This window comes from Cnephaeus nilssonii, assembly GCF_951640355.1.
Source record: "Cnephaeus nilssonii genome assembly, chromosome: X".
NCBI classification, from domain to species: Eukaryota; Metazoa; Chordata; class Mammalia; order Chiroptera; family Vespertilionidae; genus Cnephaeus; species Cnephaeus nilssonii.
The window spans coordinates 20,247,087-20,272,910 of NC_137071.1; the positions used below are offsets into that span (position 1 = coordinate 20,247,087).

General features: G+C 38.1%; 1 protein-coding gene across 2 annotated transcripts in view; it reads right to left on the minus strand.

Moving 5' to 3' along the window:
- The window catches only part of DMD (dystrophin), a 2,362,317-nt gene that overhangs the window by 1,647,140 nt on the left and 689,353 nt on the right, over positions 1 to 25,824 (minus strand). For both annotated transcript variants that reach the window (XM_079764882.1, XM_079764883.1), the window contains exon 13: positions 24,090 to 24,209. In XM_079764882.1, coding sequence (XP_079621008.1) covers positions 24,090 to 24,209 — 120 coding nt within the window. The remainder of the gene's footprint in view (positions 1 to 24,089; positions 24,210 to 25,824) is intronic.

Consider the following 25,824-nt stretch of genomic DNA (forward strand, 5'->3'; position numbering starts at 1 on the left):
TTCTTTCCCATATGAATTTTTTGAGAGATTGCTCTAGGTCTGTGAAATATGCCGTTGGTATTTTAATGGTGATTGCATTGAATTTATAGATTGTTTTGGGTAGTATGGACATTTTAATGATGTTGATTCTACCAATCCATGAACATGGTATATTCTTCCATTTGTTTATGTTTTCGTCTATCTCTTTTTTCACTGTCTTGTAGTTTTCTGAGTACAGGTCTTTTACCTCCTTAGTTAAATTTATTCCTAAGTATCTTAATGTTTTCGTTGCAATGGTAAACAGGATTGTTTTGTTTTTTTTTTAGTTTCTCTTTCTGTGAGTTCATTACTGGTGTATAAAAAATCCATAGATTTCTGGGTGTTAATTTTGTATCCTGCTACATTGCCAAATCCATTTATTAAGTCTAGTAATTTTTTGATGGAGTCCTTAGGGTTTTCTATGTACAATATAATGTCACCTATGAATAATGACAGTTTTACTTCTTTTCCAATTTGGATACCTTTTATTTCTTCTTCTTGTCTGATCACTATGGCTAATCTACCATCTATTCAAAAAGGGAGTTCTGCATATGAGTAAGGAGTATGTAATGGACATTTTACTATATTGTAAAATGATCATGTACTCATGCAGTTCATTCACAGTGAGTTTTTAGTTTTTTTTCAGAAATGTGAAAATGTTATTGTTTTCAGCATAATTTAACTGATTTTCATATTTTTATAATTTCCCTCTCTACTCTACTCCTTTTCAATTCTGTTAGTTTATGACAGAAGCCATAGCACTGAAATAGTGATGCAAGATATCCATAGCAAATGCACTATCATAAATCAATGAATTTGACAATATTAGCCATTTAATTATTACAAGCTGGTAGTTGGGATTTTTTTCTGAAACATATTAGAAGTTCTTTTTAGTGAACTTCCTAGTGGTCATGTCAGTATGCATCAGGTAAAATGGCATTTAATATATCTATTAATGGATTACTTATGAAAAAATTAACTTTTGATAGAGAAAATCTTACTCCTTAGCCACGAAGTATGCCATCTGTCTTATTTGGCCTTATATAAAAGGGGAAATTGCAGCCATTCAATGTCAGTGAAGGTGGGAGTTAAAGGGGAAAGGAATAAACTCAAACTGTAGCATCAATTTTATAAATGAAAGAAAATGAACTGATACTTCCAAGTATATATAGCAGCTGTTTTCGTACTATAAGACACTCCAATGCAGTATCCACTTAAATAGTACCTTAGGTTTGTAATCTTATAAATGGATGATTACATTTATTTATTTGTGGAGAATAGCCTATAAAACAAATCCCAAAATAACATCCATATACTAAATTTTTCAATAATATTAAATTTAGTCCAGCTAAACTCAGTGGTTGAGTGTTGACCCAGGAACCAAGAGGCCACTGGTTCCATTCCTGGTTAGGGCACATGCCTGGGTTGTGGGATCAGTTCCCAGTGGAGGGCATGCAGAACGCAGCTGATCAATGAATTGCTCTCATCATTGATGTTTCTCTCTCTCCCTTTCTCTCTCTGAAATCAATAAAAATATTTTTAAAAGAATATTAAATTTATAGAAATTCCAAAATATATTAATATATATACTTTACAGCATGTTTTTTTCTCACTATATGAATAAGTCACACAAAACTAATAATAAATATTCTTTTAGGTACATATTTAATACAGTTAAGACAAGTATTTTAAGAATCTTATTAAGTGTCCTTTGTCTTCAAATAGTTATAATGGATAATTTTGATAATTCATTAAGCAGGTATATAATTCAGTCAGTATTTAAGTTAGCTTCTACCTCATTTATTTGTCAATCATGATTTTATTTTAACAACAAATATTAACTGAACACATACTATATGCCCCAAATTAACAAAGTAGAGATGTAATAGACTGAACAGTGTATGCCCCTAAAGTTCATATGTTGAAGCACTGTCCCCCTATAATACAGAATGCGACTCTATTGGGAGATAGAGCCTTTAAATATAGCTCTTTTAAGATAAAATGAGGGAAGAGTGACCTCAGAAGAATGGTGGTGTGAGAGCACACCTTTTCTTCTCCCCTTGAAATTTCAACAAGTTAACCAACTATAATTCAACAAAGAAATCTCTCCTCAACACAGATGCACACCTGAGAGACCTGCAGATTGAAATATCTAAAGGTGGGCAACTAGGAATAAATAGGAAGATAAGAAGGGAGGAAAGCACAGACAGCCAGTAAACACAGCCCTGCAGCCAAGAGTTCATGGCTCCACTGGCCAGGAAAGGGGAGAAAGCCTGCAGTAGCAGGTGCTTCCTTCAGCCAGTAGGAACAGAGAGCTTTGGGGGACAGTCTAGCAGGGAGAGCAGAGTGGAGTAAACAGTGACTGAGTCAGCAGATATCTGACAGAGCATGGGATTCTACTTTGTGGCTTTCCACTGTCAGTCTGGGTGGTGGAGCTCAGACAAAGAAATAGAATCACAAAGCCATACCCCTACTTGGATTCCCAAAACTCACCTCCTGCTGCCTTTGGAGTCAGGTCCAGGAACATGTTATCTGTAAACCAAGAGCTGTTGCAGTAGAACTGCTGTTTCCCTCAGTGACTGATCCCCAGGCGAGGTGCTGGGAGTAGGACTCCAAGGAGGTCAGGGGTCACCATTACTGTGACAGCTAAACAAATCCCACCTCCAAGCAGCACAGCTGTACTGTCTTATATAAGACTCAAAGGTTCCAGAATGGGAGACCACAGAGGTAAAAAAAATCTTGCAATTTCATCACCATCTACTGAAAAATACTAGAAAGAACTCTTCAGAGATAAATGAGAAAACCAAAGGAAGACAACAAATACCATTAAGCACCATAACGAGGATGACAGAAAGAAAATTTTAAAAATCACAAGAAAGCAAGTTGGAACAAGTGGAAATATGTGATATAAATGACAGAGATTTCATGAAAATACTCAACAAGATGCAAGAAAAGACCAACAGGCAATTCAGTGCAAGCAGAAAATAAATCAATGAACAAAATGAGTACCTTACCAAAATGATTGAAACTTTTAAAAATAACCAATCAGAAATCCTGGAAATGAGAACCAACCAGATAAAGGAAAGAATTAGTGATATCAAAGATAGGTATCAAGAAGTGATGTACAGGGAAGAAGAGAGAGACTGCAGCATAAAAAAAAGTGGAAGAGTTCTATGAGACCTATTCAATTACATCAGAAAAAGCAATATTAGAATTATGGGCATTGTGGAGGAAAAAGAGAAGGAGCATGGAATGGAGAGTCTATTCAAACAAATATTGGATGTGAATTTCCCAAATCTATGGAAAGAACTAGATCTTCAAATCCAAGAAGTAAACTGAACACCTAGTTAACTCAATCCAAAGAGGCCCTCTCCAAGGCACTAGGTATTAAAGCTGTCAAAAATTAATGACTAAGAAAAAATTCTCAAAGTAGCCAGGGAAAAGAAGAAAATTATCTACAAAGGAAAACCCATCAGGATTTCATCCGACTTCTCAGCAGAAACTCCACAAGTCAAAACAAAGTGGAACCAAATATTCAATCATCTGAAAAAGAGAAATTACCAGCCTCAAATAATATATCCAGCAAAATTATCATTTAAATATGAAAGAGAAATAAAGACATTCCCAGACATACAGAAGCTGAAGGGATTTATCACCAGAAAACATCCATAGCAGGAAATACTCAAGGGAGTTATTCTACCTGAAACAAAGAACATAAGGTCACAACACTATATATAAAATCACAAAAAAATCTTACAGCACAAACAGGGAAAATTTGTGACAACAAAAACATAAAAGAGAAGGGGGGAAAGTTCTAAACTAGCAAAGGAAGATGAAGATCAGATACACTCAAAAGAAAAAAAAAAGTCAACTACACTGCAGTAAAAAAGAAGGAATTCTTACCATTTGCAACAGCATGGATGGAACTGGAGAGCATTATGCTAAGTGAAATAAGCCAGTTAGAGAAAGATAAATATCTCATGATCTCAGTCATTTCTGGGATATAATGAACAACATAAACTGATGGACAAAAACAGATCCAGAGAGAGAGAAGCATTGGTCAGACCATCAAACCTCAGAGGGAAGGTAGGGGAGGGTCAATCAAAAGACGTGTATGCATGTATATAAGCCTAACCAATGGACACAGACAACAGGGGGGTGAGGGCATGAGTGGTGGGGTGTGTGGAGGCAATGGGGGATAAGGACACATATGTAATACCTTAATCAATAAAAAAATAGAACAGTATATATACAATTTCATTTTTTATAAACCTAATGGAAACCACACACAAAAATCCCCAAACCAGGACACATAGCTTAAAAAAATAGAAAGGAAGTATGGAATACTGCCAAACAAAACAATGGACAGAAACATAAAGGAAAAGAACCAATGGAGTCACAGACAGAACTAACAGAAAATAAAAGATAAAATAGCTATAGGAAATCCTCATACATCAATAATTACTCTAAATATAAATGGTCTGAAATCACCAATAAAAAAGCATAGAGTAGCAGGGATGATAAAAAACAAAACAAAACAAAAACAAACAAACAAACAAAAATAATGTGAAAGCCCTATATACTGAAAATTAGAAAACATTATTAAAAGAGATTGAAAAGACAAAACAAAATGGAAAAGTATCCCATGCTCATGGATTGGAAGAATCAACATAGTTAAAATGGCCATATTACCCAAAGCAATATGCAGATTTAATGCAAATCCTATCATGTCATTTTTTAAAGAAATAGAATGAGAGATCATCAGATCTATATGGAACCACAAAAGACCCCAAATAGCCAAAGCAATCCTGACAAAAAAGAACTAAGCTACAGGTATCCCACTACCTGAGTTCAAATTATACTACAGAGCTATGATATTTAAAACAGCATGGTATTGGCAGAGAAACAGACACATTGATCAATGGAACAAAACAGAGAGCCCAGATATAAAATCACATGAATATCGACAGATAAATTTTGACAAGGGACCCAGAAACACACAACAGAGTACAGACAGTCCCTTCAATAAATGGTGCTGGGAAAACTGGAAAGCCACATGCAAATGAATGAAAATGGATTACCGTTTGTCCCCATGTACAAAAATTAATTCAAAATGGACCAAGACCTAAATATAAGACTCAAAACAATAGGTTACATAGAACAAAATATAGGTATCAAACTTATGGACCTTGGTTATAGAGAACATTTTATAAACTGGACCCCAAAGGCAAGTGAAGTAAAGGCAAAAATAAATGAATGGCACTATATCAAAGTAAAAAGATTCTGCAGAGCAAAATAAACTGACAACAAAGCAGAGGCAGCCAACCAGTTGGGAGATGATATTTGCAAATAGTAGCTCTTACAAAGGTTTAATTTCCAAAATATATCAAGAACTCAAAACTCAACAACAAACAAGCAAACAACCCAATCAAAAAGTGGGCAGAGGACCTGAAAATACACCTCTCTCAAGTAGACATATGAACAGATATATGAAAAGATGTTCAACCTTACTGACAATTAGGGAAATGCTAATCAAAACTACAACGAGATACCATCTCACACCTATTAGAGTGGCTATTATCAATAATACAAGCAATAAAAAGAGCTGGAGAGGTGATGGAAAGAAAGGGAACCTTCATCCACTGCTGGTGGGAATGTAAACTAGTATAACCACTATGAAAAGCAGTCTGAGGATGCCACAAAAAATTCAGAATAGAGCTACCAAAAGACCCAGCAATCCCTCTCCTGGGTATATACCCAAAAAACTCAAAATCATCTATTCTCAAAGACATGTGTACCCCAATTTTCATTGCAGTGTTATTCACGGTGGCCAAGACATGGAAACAACCAAAGTGTCCTACGATAGAGGACTGAATAAAGAAGATGCGATATATATCCACTATGGACTACTACTCAGCCATAAGAAAGGATGAAATAACACAATTTGCAACAACATGGATGGACCTTGAGAACATTAGTGAAATAAGTCAGTCAGAAACAGCTAAGAACTACATTATTTCACTCATGTGGGATATAAACTGAAACTCATTAGCACAAATAGCAGTGTGGTTATTGCCAGAGCAAAGGGTTTGGGGGGAGAAGGGACTCCTAATATAAGGTGACAGGAGAAGATTTGACTTTGGGTGGTGGGTACACGGTGCAATATACAGATCTGGTAACATGAAAACCCACACCTGAAACCTATTTGTTCATGTTGACCGATGTCACCCCAATCAATTTAACAATTATGTTTTAAAAAGATAAAATGAGACTGTTAGGGTGGGCTCTAATCTAACCTAACAGGTATCCTTATAAGAAGGAATTTGGACACACAGAAAGACCCCAGGGATGTGTTTGCACAGAGCAGAGACCAGGTGAGGACACAGCAAGAAGATAGCCATCTGCGAGCCAAGGAGAGAGGCCTCAGAAGAAACCAAACCTGTTGATACCTTGAACTTGGACTTCTAGCCTCCAGAACTGTGGAAAAATAAATTCTGTTCTTTAAGCCACCAATCTTTGGTATTTTGGTATGGTATTTTGTATGACTAAATACAAAATACATATTTAATAGAGGCTGATTTCATGGCATTACAAAATATCTGACCTAACTAAAATTGTTAAAAGTAAAGATATAGTTACAATGGATAAATTTTGGAGAATACAATTGTGATTTAATGTTACTCAACTTTCCAAATACAAATACATTATCACTTTACAATATTGTTTTATGTGGGGAAGATAAAAGTATCTAAGAGCCAGACAACTTGGATTCAGGTCTTAGATTGGGCAATTGCTTAAATTACTAATATGCTTATGTCTTTAGAAATTACAAGCATACTTTAAATACATACTTTCCTTATAATAATTCTGGCAATTTTTTGAGGTAGTGAAATTATTATCCACAAACAGCCCAGTGAAATCAAGTGAACTTTTTCAGGAAAGTTATGGTTAAATTATTTATTATTTATCAAATAAAATAAATATACTATCCCATTAACAATCACTAAAAATATTACACAAGAATATGTATTAGAAAGCAGTTTTAATTTAAATGGACTTGTATAGATGTTGGTGGCTATATAAATTTTGCTTGATTATAGTATGTCAAATCTTTCAAGAAACACGAAAGGTCATATATTTTATTCTACAAAGGTACTTATTAAATTTTTACAAATAGATGTTTAAAACTAAAGTATACTCTTCTTAAAGATTTCCATCACAATAGAACATACATCTTTTAGTAACACATTCCACTGCTTAAACCTATCTTCCTCTCATAAAACTCTCAAATAACTGAATCTACGTCACTTCCTGTTATAATGTGGCCATGGTGCTTTTTACTAATCTCAGTAAGATTAGATAAGTGAATCAGAAATTGCTTGCTTGTAAACTGTACATGTCTACCCACAGGTAGATTTTTGTAATGCCATATGCACAAGTATACATAGCTGTGCATAGTGCTTGAAGTAAATGGATTTATTTGTTTATTATTTAGAAATACAGGACCTAATTTGACTTACAAGGGATGGAGCTAAGCAATTGGAAGGATGCAACCAAACTGTTACATAAGTATAAGGTATTGAATTGAATGGGATTGTGAGGAAGCTAAAAACTTTTTTAAAGAATCATTACATGGGGATTAGAAACCTCTTCCTTAGAGAAAAACATCAGTGTTTCCTTGAGTTTCTATTTAAGTATATTAATCCTTTGAACATTTAAAAAGAATGCTTATTTTTAAAGCTAGGTAAGCAACACACACACAAATCAAAATGAGTTGTAACAGCTCATAAAGTGATAAGAAGGAATTAATTTTTATTTCTGTCCTCATTTTGTTTCAGCAGTAAAAGAAGCTAAAGTTCAGTTCACTTACTCTCACACATTTTCATGGGCTAAATCACAACTCCATTATCATCTATGCTCGGATCTGCAATGGGGAGGATTTTTCTCTCCCATTTCATTCACATCTCATATTGTTATACATGCCAAGGACATTTCTCATCCGAGTTCCTTTGTTTGGTTGAGTTGGTTTTTCAAAGCACATGCAAAAAATGGTTATCAGAAGAACATTTGGATAAAGGCAATAGAGAAAATTTGACAAACCTGGGAGGTACAACTTAAGCACCTTGACCCTTGAATTTATTGAAGCCAGTGATAGAATGTGATAGCTTATCTGTGCCCATCAAGAATGGCATTAAGGGAGAAAGTGTTCCCAGGAGTATGCCCACTAAAGAAGAAACAATTATGTGCTATGGACCACACAAAGCAGCAGCAAATGGGATTTATAAGCGAGGGAGGCAGCAAGCAGCCCATCTCATTTTATTGCAGTTTAAACCTCTGGAATATGCTTCCCAGCTAAATGATTTTTATCTGTAATGAGGCTTCCAAAAATAATATTTCTTAATTTTTCTTTCTTACTTTATAAACAACTATACAGTTAAAAAAAAGGATATGCAACTTCATCTTACCAATAGTGGACTAAAAACAAAATCAATTAACTCATTGGAAGAAGTAAGATAATCCTACCTAATAAAAGAGTAATATGCAAATTGACCCTAACTCCGCTACACCCACAAGCCATGCCCACAAGCCACACCCACCAGCCAATCAGGAGCAAATATGCAAATAAACCCAACCGAGATGGCTACAGCCACAGAGAGCAGGAGGGAGGCTTGGGTTTCCTCAGCACCAGAGGAAGCTAAGCTTTCCGCCTGCCCTTACTGGACTAAGCCTCCACTCAAGGCTACAAAGTTTCAATTATAGAAGGTAAACAAATCCAAACAGAAATGGCAGCAGCTACAGAGCTGGAAAGAGCAGGAGGCAAGGGTTGCCCCCAGCAATGGAGGAAGCAAAACTTCTGCAGCCCTGGCTGGCTCTGGCCTCCACTCCAGGCTACAAAGTTTCAATTATAGAAGATACATAAGTCCCAAGAGAAATGGCTCCCGGCTACGGAGCAAGCAGGAGGTTTGGCTCCGCTCCAGGCTACAAAGTTTCAATTGTAGAAGGTAAATAAATTCCAGATACCAGGGCTTCCGCTTGGGTCACCAGGGGGCATGGCCAGCCTGAAAACCACCACAGGCCCTTCACCCAGGCCACCCCACACCCCAAGGGAACCCCCACCCTGATCCAGGACACCCTTCAGGGCAAACCAGCTGGCCCCCACCCGTGCACCAGGCCTCTACCCTATCTAATAAAAGAGTAATATGCAGATTGACCATCACTCCAATACACAATATGGCTGCCCCCATGTGGTCAAAGATCCTGCCCCCATGTGGACACAAGATGGCCACCACAAGATGGCCAGCAGGGGAGGGCAGTTGGGAGGGACCAGGCCTGCAAGGGAGGGCAGTTGGAGGCGATCAACCCTGCAATAGAAGGCAGTTAGGGGTGACCAGGCCGGCAGAGGAGGAAAGTTGGGGGCAAACAGGCTGGCAGGGGGGCAGTTAGGCATCAATCAGTCTGGCAGTGGAGTGGTTAGGGGGTGATCAGGCTGGCAGGCAGAAGCGGTTATGGGAAATCAGGAAGGCAGGCAGGCGAGCAGTTGGGAGCCAGCAGTCCTGGATTGTGAGAGGGATGTCCGACTGCCCGTTTAGGCCCGATCCCACCGGACATCCCTCGAGGGGTCCCATATTGGAGAGGGTGCAGGCTGGGCTGAGGGACACCCCCCTCCATGCAAGAATTTCATGCACCGGGCCTCTAGTACACATTATAAGGCTAGAATCGGGGCAGAGTATCAGTGACTAATGTTTAGCCAAGTCTATGATTCTCTTCTCAATTTTGCATGTTTTCACAAGCTGTTAACTGAAGCAGCATACTACAAAATGGCATTCCTTATATCTTCACTGTCTAACATATGGGAAAGGGTGGAAAAACATGTTGTAAATGTACTAGGAAATACTTATTGGAGGTTTATCTGAAAAGATCATTCTTACTGCTATTTAAAGATCCTGTAATAAGTCCTGACTGAACTCAAGGAATTCATGACTGTAACTTTTAACCTTTTGCACTTGGATGTCAAGTGTGACTCGACACGGTTAGCATTGGTAGCAGCTCGAGAAAAAAGCAAGCGAGTGCAAAGGGTTAAAGGTGCAGATGAGGAAAGTGACATTCTGATGGGTTGGGTAGCTTGTCTAAGAACACAGAGGTCACAGGATTGAGTACCTGGAATTTGCCCTCAGATCCACCTGGCTACAATCCCTATAATATTTCATGATGCCATTCATTCAGATAATATACCTTGTAATTTCTGCTACAAAACCTACAGTGAGGTTTACAGATCCTGAATCCTTTCTGAGTCTTTTCAAATTTAATTTTAGCAAAAGTGTGACTAGATTTTTAAAAAATATTTTATCTAACCCACTTGGCAAAGATTTGAAGCCTAAAGTTGTAATTTGATCTAAAACATTTTGACATTAGAAGTCTATATTTGTTTGAAATATTAAACACAAATCAGCAAATATACTTCCAGATCAAGAAGATGTGCTCTTTGTAGGAACTTATTTTTTAAAGGTAAATATGACTGTCTGACTCACTAATGAAATTCTGTCTTGGTGATTATGCTAAAAATATAGTGAGATTTTTAACTTGAAGCATATTTTTCTATGTTGTTACAGTCGGTTCCATATATTATTTATTTTTATGAGTTCATAAAGTGCTAATGAATAAATTTGGAAGGCTGTGTTGTTGTTGTTGCTGTTATTATTTGAGGGCTAATATTTAATGTTCTGTGGCAGCTTAATAAACTTTGTACTCTCCAGCTCCCACTGGTCTATTCAACTGGGATACCAGAAAATAAAGAGCAGAAATCCTAAGGAGTATTCCAGAATGACAGCATTCTTCCCAGCATTCAGCACATTCCCAGGCATTCTTTGGTAGCTTGAGGGTATACTGTCCCTTATTGTTTCATGCCTCCCACCTCTCTGCTTCTTGAGGGGGACCTTTGTGCTTCATGTCTTGTTGAGTAATACATGAATTTCACACAGTGTATAAATGTCTCAAAGCTGAATACACCACTGTAGTTATTAATACGGGCCTTTCTCCAAAGAATTGTCTTAGAAACATTTTCTTATTACTTCTTCATTAAATAATGGCCTACCAGTGTTGATGTAACAGCAGAACTATTTATGGTGAATTTGATGACCCATAGAGGTGAGAGTCACATGTGAAATCCTGTCTTCTCTACATCAATGTCAAGATCTTTAATTATAATAGGCATTATCATATAGTGAAATCTATGAATCTGCTCACCTGCTATACACATCACTATGCTTAAAGTACAGATTGCCTGAATTCTTGTCCCAGATTTGCTGTTGCACAACTTGGTAATATCTGTCAGAAAATTCTCAGATCTTGATATTATTTAGTTTTCCCACTGGTGAAATGGAGATAATGATACCTGCTCTGGTACCCTCCAAGCTAGGTCACTGCTAGTAGCGTCAAATAGAGGTCAACAAATGTGAACATGCTCTGAAAATTATGATAAATTATGGATATGCTTGTGATTGTTACGGATTCGGAAACTAAGATTTTGTGTCCAAATGTAATAAATCTAGAGCACAGATGAATTTTTAATACAAAATACAATAAAACATTTTAGGATGACACCAAAATTACTAGGTATTCATATGTTACCTATAGTCTACTGGGACTTATGTTTTGTACAAGAGTTGAAAACCTTTGACTTTTATATGTTTAAACCAGGAGAATGCTCGAATATGTGTCTTATTTGTAATCAAGTGAGTGAAAAACATATATCCCTCTATGCATCATTCTAACTATTGACATTGGAATATTCCATCTATAAGAAATCACCAATTCAAGTTCCCATCAGTAGATGAGAGGATAAAAAAGCTGTGGTACATTTACACCATTGAATACTATGCAGCTGTGAGAAGGAAGTATCTCTTAACCTTTGAGACATCATGGAGCAATCTGGAGAGTATTATGCTAAGTGAAATAAGACAGTCAGAGAAACCTAAGTATCACCTGATCTCAGTCATAGGTGAAATTTAATGAACAAAATAGATACAGAATCATAGAAGCATATAATAGACTGAGGAATCAGTATGTGGGGGTGGGTGGTGTGTTGAAAGAGATTAACTGGGAAACTTATCCTATATAATAAAGAACTAACATGCAAATGGTCATCGCACCCTCATGCCCTCATGCCTGGGCCAAGGGACCTGAGGCCAGGCTAGGGGACCTGAGGCTGCATCCCCCACCCAGTGGGGCTTGACAGGGGACCTGAGGCTGCACCCCCCTGCCCTGCGGGGCTTGATGGGGGTGGGGCCAGCCGGGTCTGGGTCTCGAGAAATTTTGAGGCGTGTGCAGGTGGGTGGGGACTTGACTCTTGGTCCCACAGCGTGCCCCAGACTCTGACAGGAGGGAGATTTTCGTATACATTTTACTAATTTTCTTTCATCTCTGACACTTCTATTATAGAGAAAGGGCAATAGCAATATTAAAATATTTCCTCTCATTAATTCCCTTTTAATGTGCATGAATTTTGTGCACTGGGCCACTAGTTTTATATAAAATGGCATAGAACATGGACATAAACAATAGTGTATTGAAGGCCTGGAAGGTGCAGGTACAGGGTGGAGAGGATCAATAGGAATAAAAAGGGGGAGGCATTTGTAATACTTTCAACCATAACGGTAAATAAAATAAAATAAAAAAGAAAGATAGTACCTCTGTCTCCCAGACTCCAAAGGAGGGTGATAGCTTAACTCTGATAAGGGACAGTTAACAAACACAGAAAGCATAATCACATTATCCAATCCTATAATGTCCTCCAGTGCTCTTAGACTAGCTCATCCCAGCACTTACAACCTCTCCAGCCTTTTGTTCAGTGGAAATGAGTTCATTCTCTCCTCTATTGTAATAATCTTGAATAAATTTTTCCTCACCTGTTTTATCACCTCTTTCAATTTTTCTTTCACAATACTACCAAATATCAAAATTTGTCATAAAGCTATAGTATTAAATCAATGTGGCATTGACATAAGTACAGGCATATTTACAAACAAAACTTATTAGAGTCCATAAAGTAACTCAAGCATGTATAGGCATTTGGTTAATGGTGACACTGTAGAACATTGAGAAAAGAATGGTCATTGCAATAAATCATACTATTTCAATTGAATCTAAATGGAAATAAAAAGGTGCTGATATGACAATCCAGGAGACTATCTTCTGAGTCTTAGAGTAGGAAATTTTATTTTTACTCTCAGGACAAAAATACACTAACCATAACAGAAAAGGATGGAGTATACTGAATTTTAAATTTCTGTTTATTAAAAAACATATCATTAAGGAGTTAAAAGGCAAGGCATCTTTATAATAAAGATAATCAACAAAGGATTAAAATCTAGAATATATATTTTAAAATATCTACAACAGGTCACTAAGAGAAATACATATAATCCTACAGAAAAATAGAAATTTCAACAGAGGCCTTTCAAATAGCCAGTATACAATTGTAATAGTGTTTAATCTCATTAGTCATTAATACATGCAAATGAAAACAAGGGATGGCAATTATAAGGCTAATGTAAAGGCTCAAATTAAAAATATGAAATACCAAATATTGAAAAGGATGCAAAACAATTTGTACCTTTATTCACTAGTGATAAGAATATAAATTTATACATCAATTTTGGAAAACTCTTTGTTAATATCTATAAAGCTATGTAGCAATTCCAATCATGTATATGTATGCTTTTGTATGTACAATTATTTTCATAGCAGCATTATTCATAAATGGTCCCAAACTGGAAATAATCCACATTTTCTGTATAATTAAATTGTTGTATGTGTACAACAAAGGAAAACTACCCAGCCACAAAAATTAATGAACTAATGCCATATGCAACTTAAATGAATCTCACAAACATAATATTGAGTGAAAAAACTCAGTTACAAAACTATATTATACCATCCCATTTTTATTAAGTTAAAAATAAAACTAATCTGAGGTATTATACATCAGAATAGAGGTTATCTTTGAGGAGGTGGAAAAAGTTTATGACTATGATAGGGATTGTTGGGGGGTTCTTGATTGTTGATAACATACTATCTGTGTATTTGAGTGTGGAATTATGGATATGTTACTTTTGTAACATATTACAGCTATAATTATGATCTATGTCCTTTTTTGGGTAAACCAACAAAAATATTTTTCAAAAACCATTGGCTACAGTGTAAAGTTTAGATATTTTCAGAGACCAAAAAGGTCAGAATTCTCTTTAGACTACATTAAAATTAGCATTTATATTCATAAAGTATATTATTCCAACATACTTGCATTTTTCCCTTGTAATAATTTTCTCATGGACATATAGTAATTTAATTTTCTCCTATGAAATTTTGAGATTAGCAGGTATCACACAGATCTGGATACCAGCCCCAGCTCTGCCACTTGCAAGCTACATGAACTTGGATTGAACTTCATTACGTATTGGCTTTTTAATTTGTGAAATACAGAGAGTATTACATACACAGTATGCAAAACTTTGGAAAATAATAAGCATATAAAACTAATAATAATTATAATCATTGCTTCATGGGAAACAATTATTGACACTTGGCATAGTGAAATTATTTCCATCATATTTTAAATTATTTCTATTTTTATGCATGCTTTTATTCACCACATATAAAATTAGAAACTAAAGAGAAACATCAAAAAGTATTTTCATCCATATTCTTCTTCATAAATAATCTCTATAAGCTTACAAATCCTATCCTAAATAATAAAAGGGTAATATGCAAATAGACCAAACGGCAGAACAATCGAACAACCAATCAAAGTGTAATATGCGAATGATATGCTAAGGCTGCTCAACTGCTTGCTATGATGTGCACTGAGTACCAGGGAGCAGACAGTCAACTTTTCGACCAGTCGCTATGACATGCACTAACCACAGGGGGCAGATGCTCTGACTGGTAGATTAGCTTGCTGCTGGGGTCCAGCTGATTGGGACTAAGCAAGATGGGCCAACCACGCCCTGGAGCCCTCCCACAGTCCCTCCCTGGCCCGATGGTGCACTGTGCACCAGTGGGGTCCCTCAGCCTGGCCTGCACTCTCTCTCAACCCAGGACCCCTCAGGGGATGTCAGAAAGCTGGTTTAAGCCTGATCTCGCAGGCCACTCCCCTTGGGAGGGTGCCAGACACAGGGCTCATTGCTGGCGAGTGCTGCTGCAGCAGCACAAGCCTCTCCCAATCAGGATTGATTGGGCATGAGCCTGTAGCAAGCACAGTGGGGCCAGGATGAGCAGGATCGGCACGTAGGAGCTGCATGCAGTGTTGGACTGTGGGTTTCTGTCTGATGCCTGCAGGCCACCCAGAGGGACCCTACCCATGCACGAATTCATGCACTGGGTCTCTAGTAATTCTATAAGTTTTAACATTTCATTGATATTTTCTACCCAAAGTATTCCAAAGTTATGTACTATAAACACTTTTAATTACATACTCCATTTTCAAGCCATGATGGAAAAGGGGACATTATAGTCTTTCTGAAAACTGCCTTTTAATAGACTATTTTCCTTCCAAACACCAGAGGCATAAGTATGGTACAGAGATGACACTAAAAAGGAAGTGGTCATCACTATGGAGAAAATACAGCTTCATGGAGGAAAATTTGAACTGAGTTTTCTCCATAAAATAGGTGTTTTCAAAGCAGACATGAAAAACATGAGTATTCTGAGTAATGGGAATAGCATGTACAAAGATAATGGCCTACAGAGTATCTGAAATGGCTTACAGAAATAGAATGTAGGTTAAGGAGATAAGTACTGAGAGATAGGTAGGGGTCAGGTAATAAAAAATAATTGTAGAGCTAAGTGATCAGACTCTGTAGAGGATGGAAAATGACTAAGATTTTAAGCAGAGGAGAAACTATATTAAATAAGCTTTTGACAGCCCAGACTGACTTTAATGTGGAGATTAGATTGAAGAGAGGTAAGAATGCAGGCAAGAACTTCCAGGAGTTGATATTACGGGTTTTATCTTGGGAAATAGTGACAGGAACAATGATAAAATAATAAATATGAGGCACTTAAGGAATGTTGTGACTGGTTCCATGCAGAGAGCTCATAGGGAAAGAAAGGGATGGGTCTGGAATGAGCCCAGATTTTTGGTACAGGTGTTGTGGTGAATAGTGGCGCAAAAACAAAAATGGAGTAGTCAGTAAAGGAAGCAAGTTCACAGGAAAGTAGGGCACAATTAGGTAAGTTTCACTGTGTTGAGCTTGAGATGATTTTCAGACTTTAAGGTAGACATATCCAGAAGTATATTGGGTAAATGAAATTGGGCTCAGGAAAGAGATTTGAGCAGAAGACATACCAAGCCTATCAAATTCTGCCTATTTTTCATAGCACAATTTTCTGAAATAACATAGAGGAAAAAAATGCTTTCCTGTTTTAACAGACAATATTGCTCATGTGTCCCTTACCTCTGCTTAGTTTTTTCTTAAAATTAAATAATCCTAGTTCTATAAACATTCTTTAGAGGAAGCCAACATCCTAGAAAAATGTAGCAAAAATAATAAAATTGTAAAGTGTATTCAAAACAGCAACAAACAGAAATATTAGTCCTTGTAATCTAGATACTATATCATGTCCAGGAATGCATCAATTTACTAATAATCTATTTCATCTTGCTTTGATTTAATATTGACCTTGTGCCCATGTACTGGCTGGCATCTGCCTGTCTCTATCTATCTATCTATCTATCTACCTACCTATCTGTGTGTGTGTGTAGACACACATATATATCCATACACATAGAGAAAACATAAATATATCCTATATAATAAAGAGCTAATATGCTAACAATCATGACACCCTCATACTGTAATGACCAATCAGCAGGAGGCTGCGTGCGTGTGTGCGGCCAGGTGGAGCCGCCATTTTGATCCCGAGATGGGCAGGAATGGGGAGGCACCCGGAGGACGCAGGACCATCCTGTGGCAGGGAGGGCGGGGGTGAGAGCCTGTAGCACCCCCCTCACCAGTCCTTCACTACCCATCGCTCGCACTCAGAGTGCCCCGCCACTCACCTGTCAGGGTAAGGAGCACAGTGCAGCAGGCAGGAGGCTTACACACTCTCCTCTGGTGCCATGATGGGATGGAGCCACCACATTGCTCCAGAGACAGGGCGGGAGTGGGGAGGTGCCCGGAGGAGGTGGGACCAGCCCAAGGTGGCTCGTGTGACCGAGGGCTGGGCTTGAAGCAGACAGAGAAGGCCAGAGGGGTTGGGGTTGAAGCCAGGCACACTTGAGCTCTGGGTGGAGAGGTTAGGGTGTCAAGGCAGGGCAGAGGGCAGGGCACGCATGGGTGGGCGGGGCCACATGATTTCTTGTGTCAGGTCACTAGTATAAATACCTATACTAATAAAAGGGTAATATGCAAATTGGTCATGGCGCCATCACAGTAATAACAGCAGGCTGCTTGGGGTGACAAGGCTGGCAGGGGGGTAAGCGAGGGATGACCAAACCACTGAACAGCATGGGGCGACCAGGCTGGCAGTGGGGGCAGTGAGGGGCAACTGGGCCACCAGGGGGGGGCTGTTGGGGGCGACCAGGCCAGCAGAGGGGGCCAGTGGGGGCAACCAGGCCAGCAGGGGGTAGTTAGGGGCAACCAGGCTGGCAAGGGGGCAGTTGGGGGCAATCAGGCTGGCAGGCAGAGGCAGTTAGGGGTGATCAGGCTGGCAGGGGGGGAAGTTAGGGGTGATCAGGCAGGCAGGAAGGTGAGCAGTTAGGAGCCAGCTGTCCCGGATTGTGAGAGGGATGTCCGACTGCCAGTTTAGGCCTGATCCTGGGGATTGGGCCTAAACCGGCAGTCAGACATCCCAAAAGGGGTCTCGGAATGGAGAGGGTGCAGGCTGGGCTGAGGGGACCCCTAGTAAATGTATAAGTATATAAATGTATATATATACATATATGCCCTTTTCTATATGATTATACACAGATGCACACACATATCTATATATATATAAAAGCCTAAGCGACCCAATGACCAGTTGACCAGTTGCTATGACATGCACTGACCACCAGGGGAAGGTGCTCAATGCAGAAGCGGGCCCCTGGTGGTCAGTGTGCTCCCACGGCAGGAGCGCCGCTCAGCTGATTGACAGGTGCCAGATGCAGGGCTCATGGCTGGCAAGCACTGCTGTGTTGGCGTGAGCCTCTCCTGATCAGGACTGACTGGGCATGAGCCTGCATCAGGCACAGGGGCGGGGCTGAGATGAGCAGGAGCGGCAGGCAGCGTTGGACTACCAATATTGGCCTAATCCCTGCAGGTCATGCTGAGGGACCCCACTGGTGCACAAATCTGTGCACAAGGCCTCTAGCATATATATATTTGTATTCACATGTATGGATGGAAAATCAGACCTTTCTTATCAAAAACTTACTCAACTTATTTAAATATATTGCTTTTTATAAACAGCAACATTTCAAACAATAAACATACTTTTCCCAGTATATGACATTTGTATGTGACATTCTAAAGTCATGTGGGAGAGGAAATCATCCATTAACCACTCCTGCTCAGGCAAAATTTATCCAATTCACTAGCTATATTTTCCAATAGCTTCTTTCCCCCAAATTTTCTGACACTGCAAGTCATCTAACAAAATGGTCCAAATACCTTTTATATGCCAGAAACACTCCTGGGTGTGTGGCCTCAGACACCTTTAATACATCTAGTTGGCCTCTCAAGTATTAACTTGTATAGAAGAACATATCCAATAATGGGACTTTAATAGCACTGCCTTTTCTCTGGAAGATGTTTTCATTAGAGCATTTCCTGTAATCTATGAGCCTCACCATGTTTCTTACTCTTTTTTACTGGAAGCAGCTATCTCCTTAGAACAAAGGCTTTCTCTATGCTCCATTTGTTGTCATTTTTTCAAATATAAAAGGCCCCATAGGACCTGTGTACCTCCAAAACACCTCCCTTACTTTCTTTTAATGCCATCTTCTCAATGTAGCTTCCTTTAACTACTACTCTATTTCCCTGTGTATTTTCCTTTTTCTTATCACCTTTTTCATAGAATAAAACTTGCTTTTTATGATGCATGCTTAGAATGTAAGCTTCATAGAGGAATGATTTATATTTTATCCATACTTAACCTCAAAGCTTAGACTTTTGGCTAGTACCAAGGAAACACTCAATATATATTAGTTAAATGAATAAATAAATGCTGTTCTTCTGTCCAGAACACTTTCTTACCCTTTAGCATTGCCTAATTAACTTCTATTTTCCTGACCTTCTAGAGTAAGCTAGGTCATCTAGCAAGTTATATTTTTGGCACATTGAACTTATCATGGCCATAATTTTACTTTTGGTTGCATTTGGTTAGTGCAAGTCCGAAGGGCAGGTTCTGTGACTGTTGCCTCAGCTCCTCCTCATCACAGTCATCCCAGCTGTCATCCTGGCAGAGAGCTGCTACTCAATACATGGTTTTTGATTGAATGAATTACTGTGGAGTTTAGTATCACACACAAATTTCAATTCTTAGGTAAGCTCCTGTCTACCTGCCAAGCCTCCTCTAGCAGCACTGTTCTGAACTCAATTGTAGCTAAATTGGCCCTTTTTCCACTTCCTTGAGGGTAACATGCTCACTTGATATACTATTTCTCTTTCCTGGAAATTGTACCCACCTCCACTAATCATCTTTACACACACTTTGTACAGCTCCCTACAGCATATCCTTTAGATCCTAGCTTAAACATCACTTTCCTATAGAATCATTTCATGCCTTCAAATTTCAATTTCAGTAAGATTATTATTTTTTTTTTGCTACGAAGCCTTGTTCCTTTCATTCATAGAAAAAAATGGTGTCTATTCCTAAATATTTGCTCATTTTTGTAAATATCTGATTAAGGACTGTTTCTTCTGCTAGATTGCAGGTACCAAGAGAGCAGTCGCCAACCCCACCACAGATGAGAAGGAATCAGCATTTGATTTCTAAGAAGGAGCTGAGAAATGGCTGCCATTCTTTCAGGTTCAAAGGAAAGCAGTCAGCTCAAAAATTACTCATTCCTGACCCAGACAGAAAGTGACAAATTCTCTTTTTACTTACTGTTTTACCTGTTACCTAGCACAATCCCTGGGACATAGAAAGAACATAACAAGTACTCACTGAAAAAATGAAAAATGGAATGCAGAATATTAGAAAGAGATATGGTGATGTCCTCCAGGACTGGAGATTCTACATAAATTACCCACCTTAGTTATTTAGCCAAGCTGTTTCTCAATAAAATTACTTATTTGCATCATTGTTTATAAATCAGACTTTCAGTCTACTGACATCCTAGAAGCCTCAAAGTTAAGGACAAGTTTCTGACCGGTGGTGACATTGCTGAGGGACAAGCTGAACTGATGAGAGAATCAAATTAATTTACAACAGACTGCTCTTTCAGAATATTATCCTTCAGAAGCCATGCCATCTTTCAGAATCCCTAAGCATATGTTCTGATCTAACTTTGTTTTTCTTCAAACCTTTAAAATGAAGACCTCTAAAAGTCTTTCAAAGTTAGAGAAAATGTAACTTACAGTTCATAGAAATAAGTCAACACATGTAAAGATGGTCTATGAGGAGTTATTTTTAGAGTTTTAATTCAAGATGATAAGTACAGCCCGGCAGGTGTCTCAGTTGGTTGGAGTGTATTCCCATATACCAAAAAGGTTGTGGGTTCAATCCCTGGTTGAGGTTGATGTTCCTCTCCCTCCCCCTCCCCCTCCCCCTCCCCTTACCCCTCCCTCTCCTCCTCCCTCTCCCTCTCCCTCCCTCCTTTCCTTCCTCCCCCTTCCTTCCTCTCTCTCTAAAAACCAATGAAATCATATCCTTGGGTGAGTATTTTTTAAAATATTATAAAGGGCACATTTCTCCCTTATTGTACTAAATCAAGGACTCCTAGTTTTCCCCATCTGCATCTCTTAATTAAAGACCACTGGGTATTCATTTTGAGGCTCTGGATGATACTTCAGCTAACTTGAACAAAATGGATTAAGGCATTGTTGGTGACATGGAAGACCATGGCAGAGAAAGAAGTTGTAAGTGATCATTCAACACTATCAGACCTTGGGGAATAGCTATGGATGACCAGACCTTGCTCTACTAAAAACCTTTAGAGATTCTTCTCATGTCCCAGCCAGTCCCCCCCCCCCACCCCTTGTATAAAGTTCATATACCTGTTTTCCTTTCCTAACACTCTTCCTATTACTGATAACAGAGTTATTCTGGGAATATGACAGTCCATAATCTCAGACGTACACGTGGAATTTTTATTACATTGCAAAGGATACTTGTGTTGCTGTTCAAGAGGCTCCTCCCAATGTATGTATTTAACTATTTTCTTATCCTTTATTATTTCTTCTCTTTTCCTCCTCTCTACCAACTTCTCTTTCTCCTCCCTTTCCTTTTAAAAATTAAACTAGGTAAGACAAGATTAGGTCCATTTGCAAAGAACCTAAAAAAGAGTCATCAGAATTTCAAAGGCAAATGAGAGCCCAGCATTCCAGGGCAATTCAAACCAATGGTTAAATAAGGCATAGAATTCAAGCATGGATTCCTCAGGGACTGAGGAAACTGATGAAATGAGAAGAAAGAAATGCTAAAGCAGGGGGTTTCTCACCACTTAATTCCTTCTAACTCTGCCCATTTATACATATACACTAGTCTAGATTATCTAAAAGTAAGGTGACAGTAAGAAGCTATGTAGATGGAAAGGAGCACATCAAAAGGGGAAAGGAAGCTGAGCGGAAAGGAGGTCGGGAGGTAGTAGTCAACACAAATTAAGGGGGGAGATAATCTTACCTAATAATAGACAAATGTTAATTAACTGTACCTCCGCTACACCACCAGCCAATCAGGAGTGATATGCAAATTAACCCAACAAAGATGGCGGTTAATTTGCATACACAGGCACCAAGTGACAGGGGCGGGATGCTTACGTCATCACCATGGCCACAACACAGGCGTTCTGCCCCACCCCTGGTCTCTCAGGGCCTCTGGGCAGAGTGTGAAGGTGGGGCCAGAGCAGAAAGAGGCAGTTCCCAGAGTGGAAAGAGGTGGCTCTGGGGCCTGAAGGGAAAGGGGCTGGGCCGGAGTGGAAAGGCGGTGCTGGCAGCCAGGGAAAGGAAAGCCCATTCTAGCACGAATCTTCGTGCATTGGGCTTCTAGTCATGGATAAAGGGAGATTGAATTTGTGTGAATCAGGGATAGCCAATATATGCAAAGCTATTTTAGTAGATGTCTCTGGGTGAAACACAGAAAACAAGATAAAAATGAAAGCAAGTAGGATAAAAATATAGAAAACCTTAGGACTGCCACTCTTAATTTATCCTTACCTAAGATCTAACCCAGTGAACATTTGTCAGTTCTATGGACTGTTTTTACAAGTGGCCTAGTCTCATAGGCATCACCTTGGAATAATTATATTCCAAAGCTAGTAGTACTAGGTCTGGTGATGCCGAAATGGATTTTTTTTTCAGTAGTTATTTTAACTGGAAATACTCTATGACTTAGAAACACTTTGCTTTACTTTTTTTAATCAGTCACTCTCCCTGCCTCTGCCCTCTAGCCTTCTTTTATCTTTTCTGAACATTTCTGAGAAACACAGTATTAAAATTTTACCATCCTTAATTAGTTACAACACTATTGTATCAGAATGACAGAATTCCTTAAAATGGGTACAATAGTGGCCTTTTTTTTTGTTTAATAATGGCAAGTAAGATAACATTGTAGATTGGCAATCTAAAGCAGTAACCTGAAGAAATGACATTTCCCTGGGCTAAAAAAGAAACCACAACTCACATAAAAAGAGAACAGAGATAAGGCTTTAAGAAATGCTGTTATAAGTTTAGTAAGAGAAACTATGTTTAGAACAACCTTGAGTAGATAAAGCTATTTAAACCCTCACTGATTAAATCCTTAGATGTGTCAGACTACTGGCTCTGAACTATCACAAAGGAAAGGCAGGAGTTTGGTGAGTACAAAGAATGCCTCAAAAACAATCTTTAATTGTACATATATGTGAATGTATGTGTCACATTGAGAACAATAAATTGTATTTTTCCCATATTATTGATGGTTTTGTGTATGGATTTTGGCTTTGTTGAAATTATTTTAATTTTTTTACAGTAAAACCTTATTATTCCCAATTAGGAAGAGAAGAAAAAATATGATAATATCCACATTATCCTTTGTTTATATGTACTGGTCATGTTTCCAAGCACACAGTTACTATGACTCAGGTGAGTGAGGGCTTAAAAGGCTAAGTATCATGACTATTTATACAAAGTTATAAAGTAGCTAAAACAAATCTGTGTTATTTGTGAGTACTCTTATGGGAGTAGTGATTAGGAGGAGGATCAAGGGGAACTTCTAGGGAATTGGTGATGTTCTGATTTTTGTCAGTGGTAGTTAGATGGAGGTGATAATTTATTGGGTTATGGTTAATGTATTTTTCTGCACGCATGCTATAGTTCAGTAAAATCCTTACTTTAAAAAAAAAAACACCACAAAAACAAAAACAAAAATAAAAGGCTAAGTATCTGCTCCAACAAAGCTCTCATGACTTAAACATGCTGCTATGCCCTCATCAAGACTACAACTGAAGACTTCCAGGAAAAAAATACACTGCAGGTGTTCAATTTATGTTATCTGATTGAATGTAATGCTTTTTATGTTTTTTACCTTTGTCCTCTCTTAGACTGTCTGTTTGAAGTGGCATAAATAATATTCCCTTGATCAATTATCTAATACATGTTATTCAACTATAATAAAAAAAATTAATCTGCATTTATATATTTCCCCAAAGGCCAGGAAGCTAGTGTGAGCAAACAGTATATTGTTGATGAAAGGGAATTATGTACAAATGGTACATAATTTGAATTAGTTCAAATAAATAAATACATATATATATACATACATATACATGTATATATATTGCACTCAATATTTATAATATACAAATTATCTTATAACTTTCTAATTGTTTTCTAAGTAACAATTTGTTATTTTAAATTTCATATTTAGTGTATTAAAGAAAATCATCTCACCTTAAGTTGTTCTTCCAAAGCAGTGGTTGCATGATCTCCACTAGATTCGTCGACTACTACCACCATGTGAGTGAGAGAATTGACCCTGACTTGTTCCTGTTCTAGATCTTCTTGAAGCACCTGAAAGATAATTTTTTAAAGTAAATTAAAATTTCTTCCCAAATGAATGATTTCTTTCTGCCATGTTTTGGGTAATATACTTTTTTTATTAAACTAGAACCAGTTAAGATACTCAGAAAAATTTGCACATTTCTACCATCAATTGACCTTAAAAGTATAAAGAGAGCATCTGTTCAGAAAGGTGTAGCAGTATATTCTGCCCCTTATCCCACCTCCTCTCACTTTACAAGGACTTTTCACCTAAAATTACCTGCTGCCTCTGGCATCTTCAATGTCTCTATCTCTACATCAGTTCTCCATTATCAACCCAAAGAAAACATACTCTGCTTACCCAAGTAACCCTCCTGCTCCTCCCGTAATACTAGTATGTGTTCCTCTTCACTGAAAAATATTTTGTGTTTTTTTTTTTTTATAGTTGCTCTTTCCACTTCCTTACCTGACTATTCTCTTTGCCCACTATCCCATTAAAACATCTCTGTAAAGTTTGCTGTCAACCTCCAGGTTCCCAAATTGAACAGCCATTTTTTAAATCATCTTACTTGAAATTTCAATTACTAACCTAATTAACCACTCATTCATTCTTGTCATCCTCCTATCCTGAGCTTCGATTATCCTCCCACCTCACTTATTGCTGCATTTTAGCTTGTTTGCTTGTTCCTTCTCCTCTGCTCAACTGTAAAACAGATGTCACTCCTCTATCTAAAACCAATGGATTTCCATCATGCTAAAAAGGAAAATACAAACTCTTTACCTGAAATTTTTTCATGATCTAGCACCTGCCTACCTCTCCAGTCTAACACTGCACATCATTCCTGCCCACTGATACTCTTTCAGCGACCTCTTTGTTTCACAAATGTGTCAAGCTATTTTACTGCCTTAATTGTTCTCCCTCCATTTCTTTAAATAATTTCTCCTCATTCAAGACTCAGTTTATTTATTTTTTTTGTGTTCACCACATCAAGTCTCCTTCCATCACCATTTATGCCCCCTTTACCCTCTTCTACTTCCCCCAACCCCCTTTCTCTCTGGTAACCACCATACTGTTGTGTGTGTCTATGAGGTGTTTGTTTTTCCTTTGTTTAATCCCACAGTTTAAGTGTCACCTGCCCAGAGATGCTTTTCATGCAGATGCTATCTAAATCTGCTTCTTAGTTACTCTTTTTCTATCATTTTTTAAGATAACATTTTCACTACTCAATATTTTCTTATGTATTAGTTTAGTCATTTGTTGCTTGTGTTTAATTACTTTATCACTACATATTCCAAGCAACTAAATATTGATAAATGTTGGTGAGGGCAATATGCACAGATATGTTCATCCCTTCTTGACTATATAAGGATTATAACGCAATAGGCTGAATTAGTTTTTTAAAAAGTATAATCACTGATGAGGAAAGGTAACTACAAAACAATATTACAATCTTTAAAAAATCATAATGTAAAAAATAGAAAAAACGCATAGACACAAACAACAGTGTGGTGACTGCCAGGGGGAGGTTGGTGAGGGGAGGTGGCAGAGGGTAAATGGGGGATATATGGTGACGGAAGGAGAATTGACTTGGGATGCTGAACATACAATACAGTGAACAGATGATGTATTGTAGAATTGTGCACC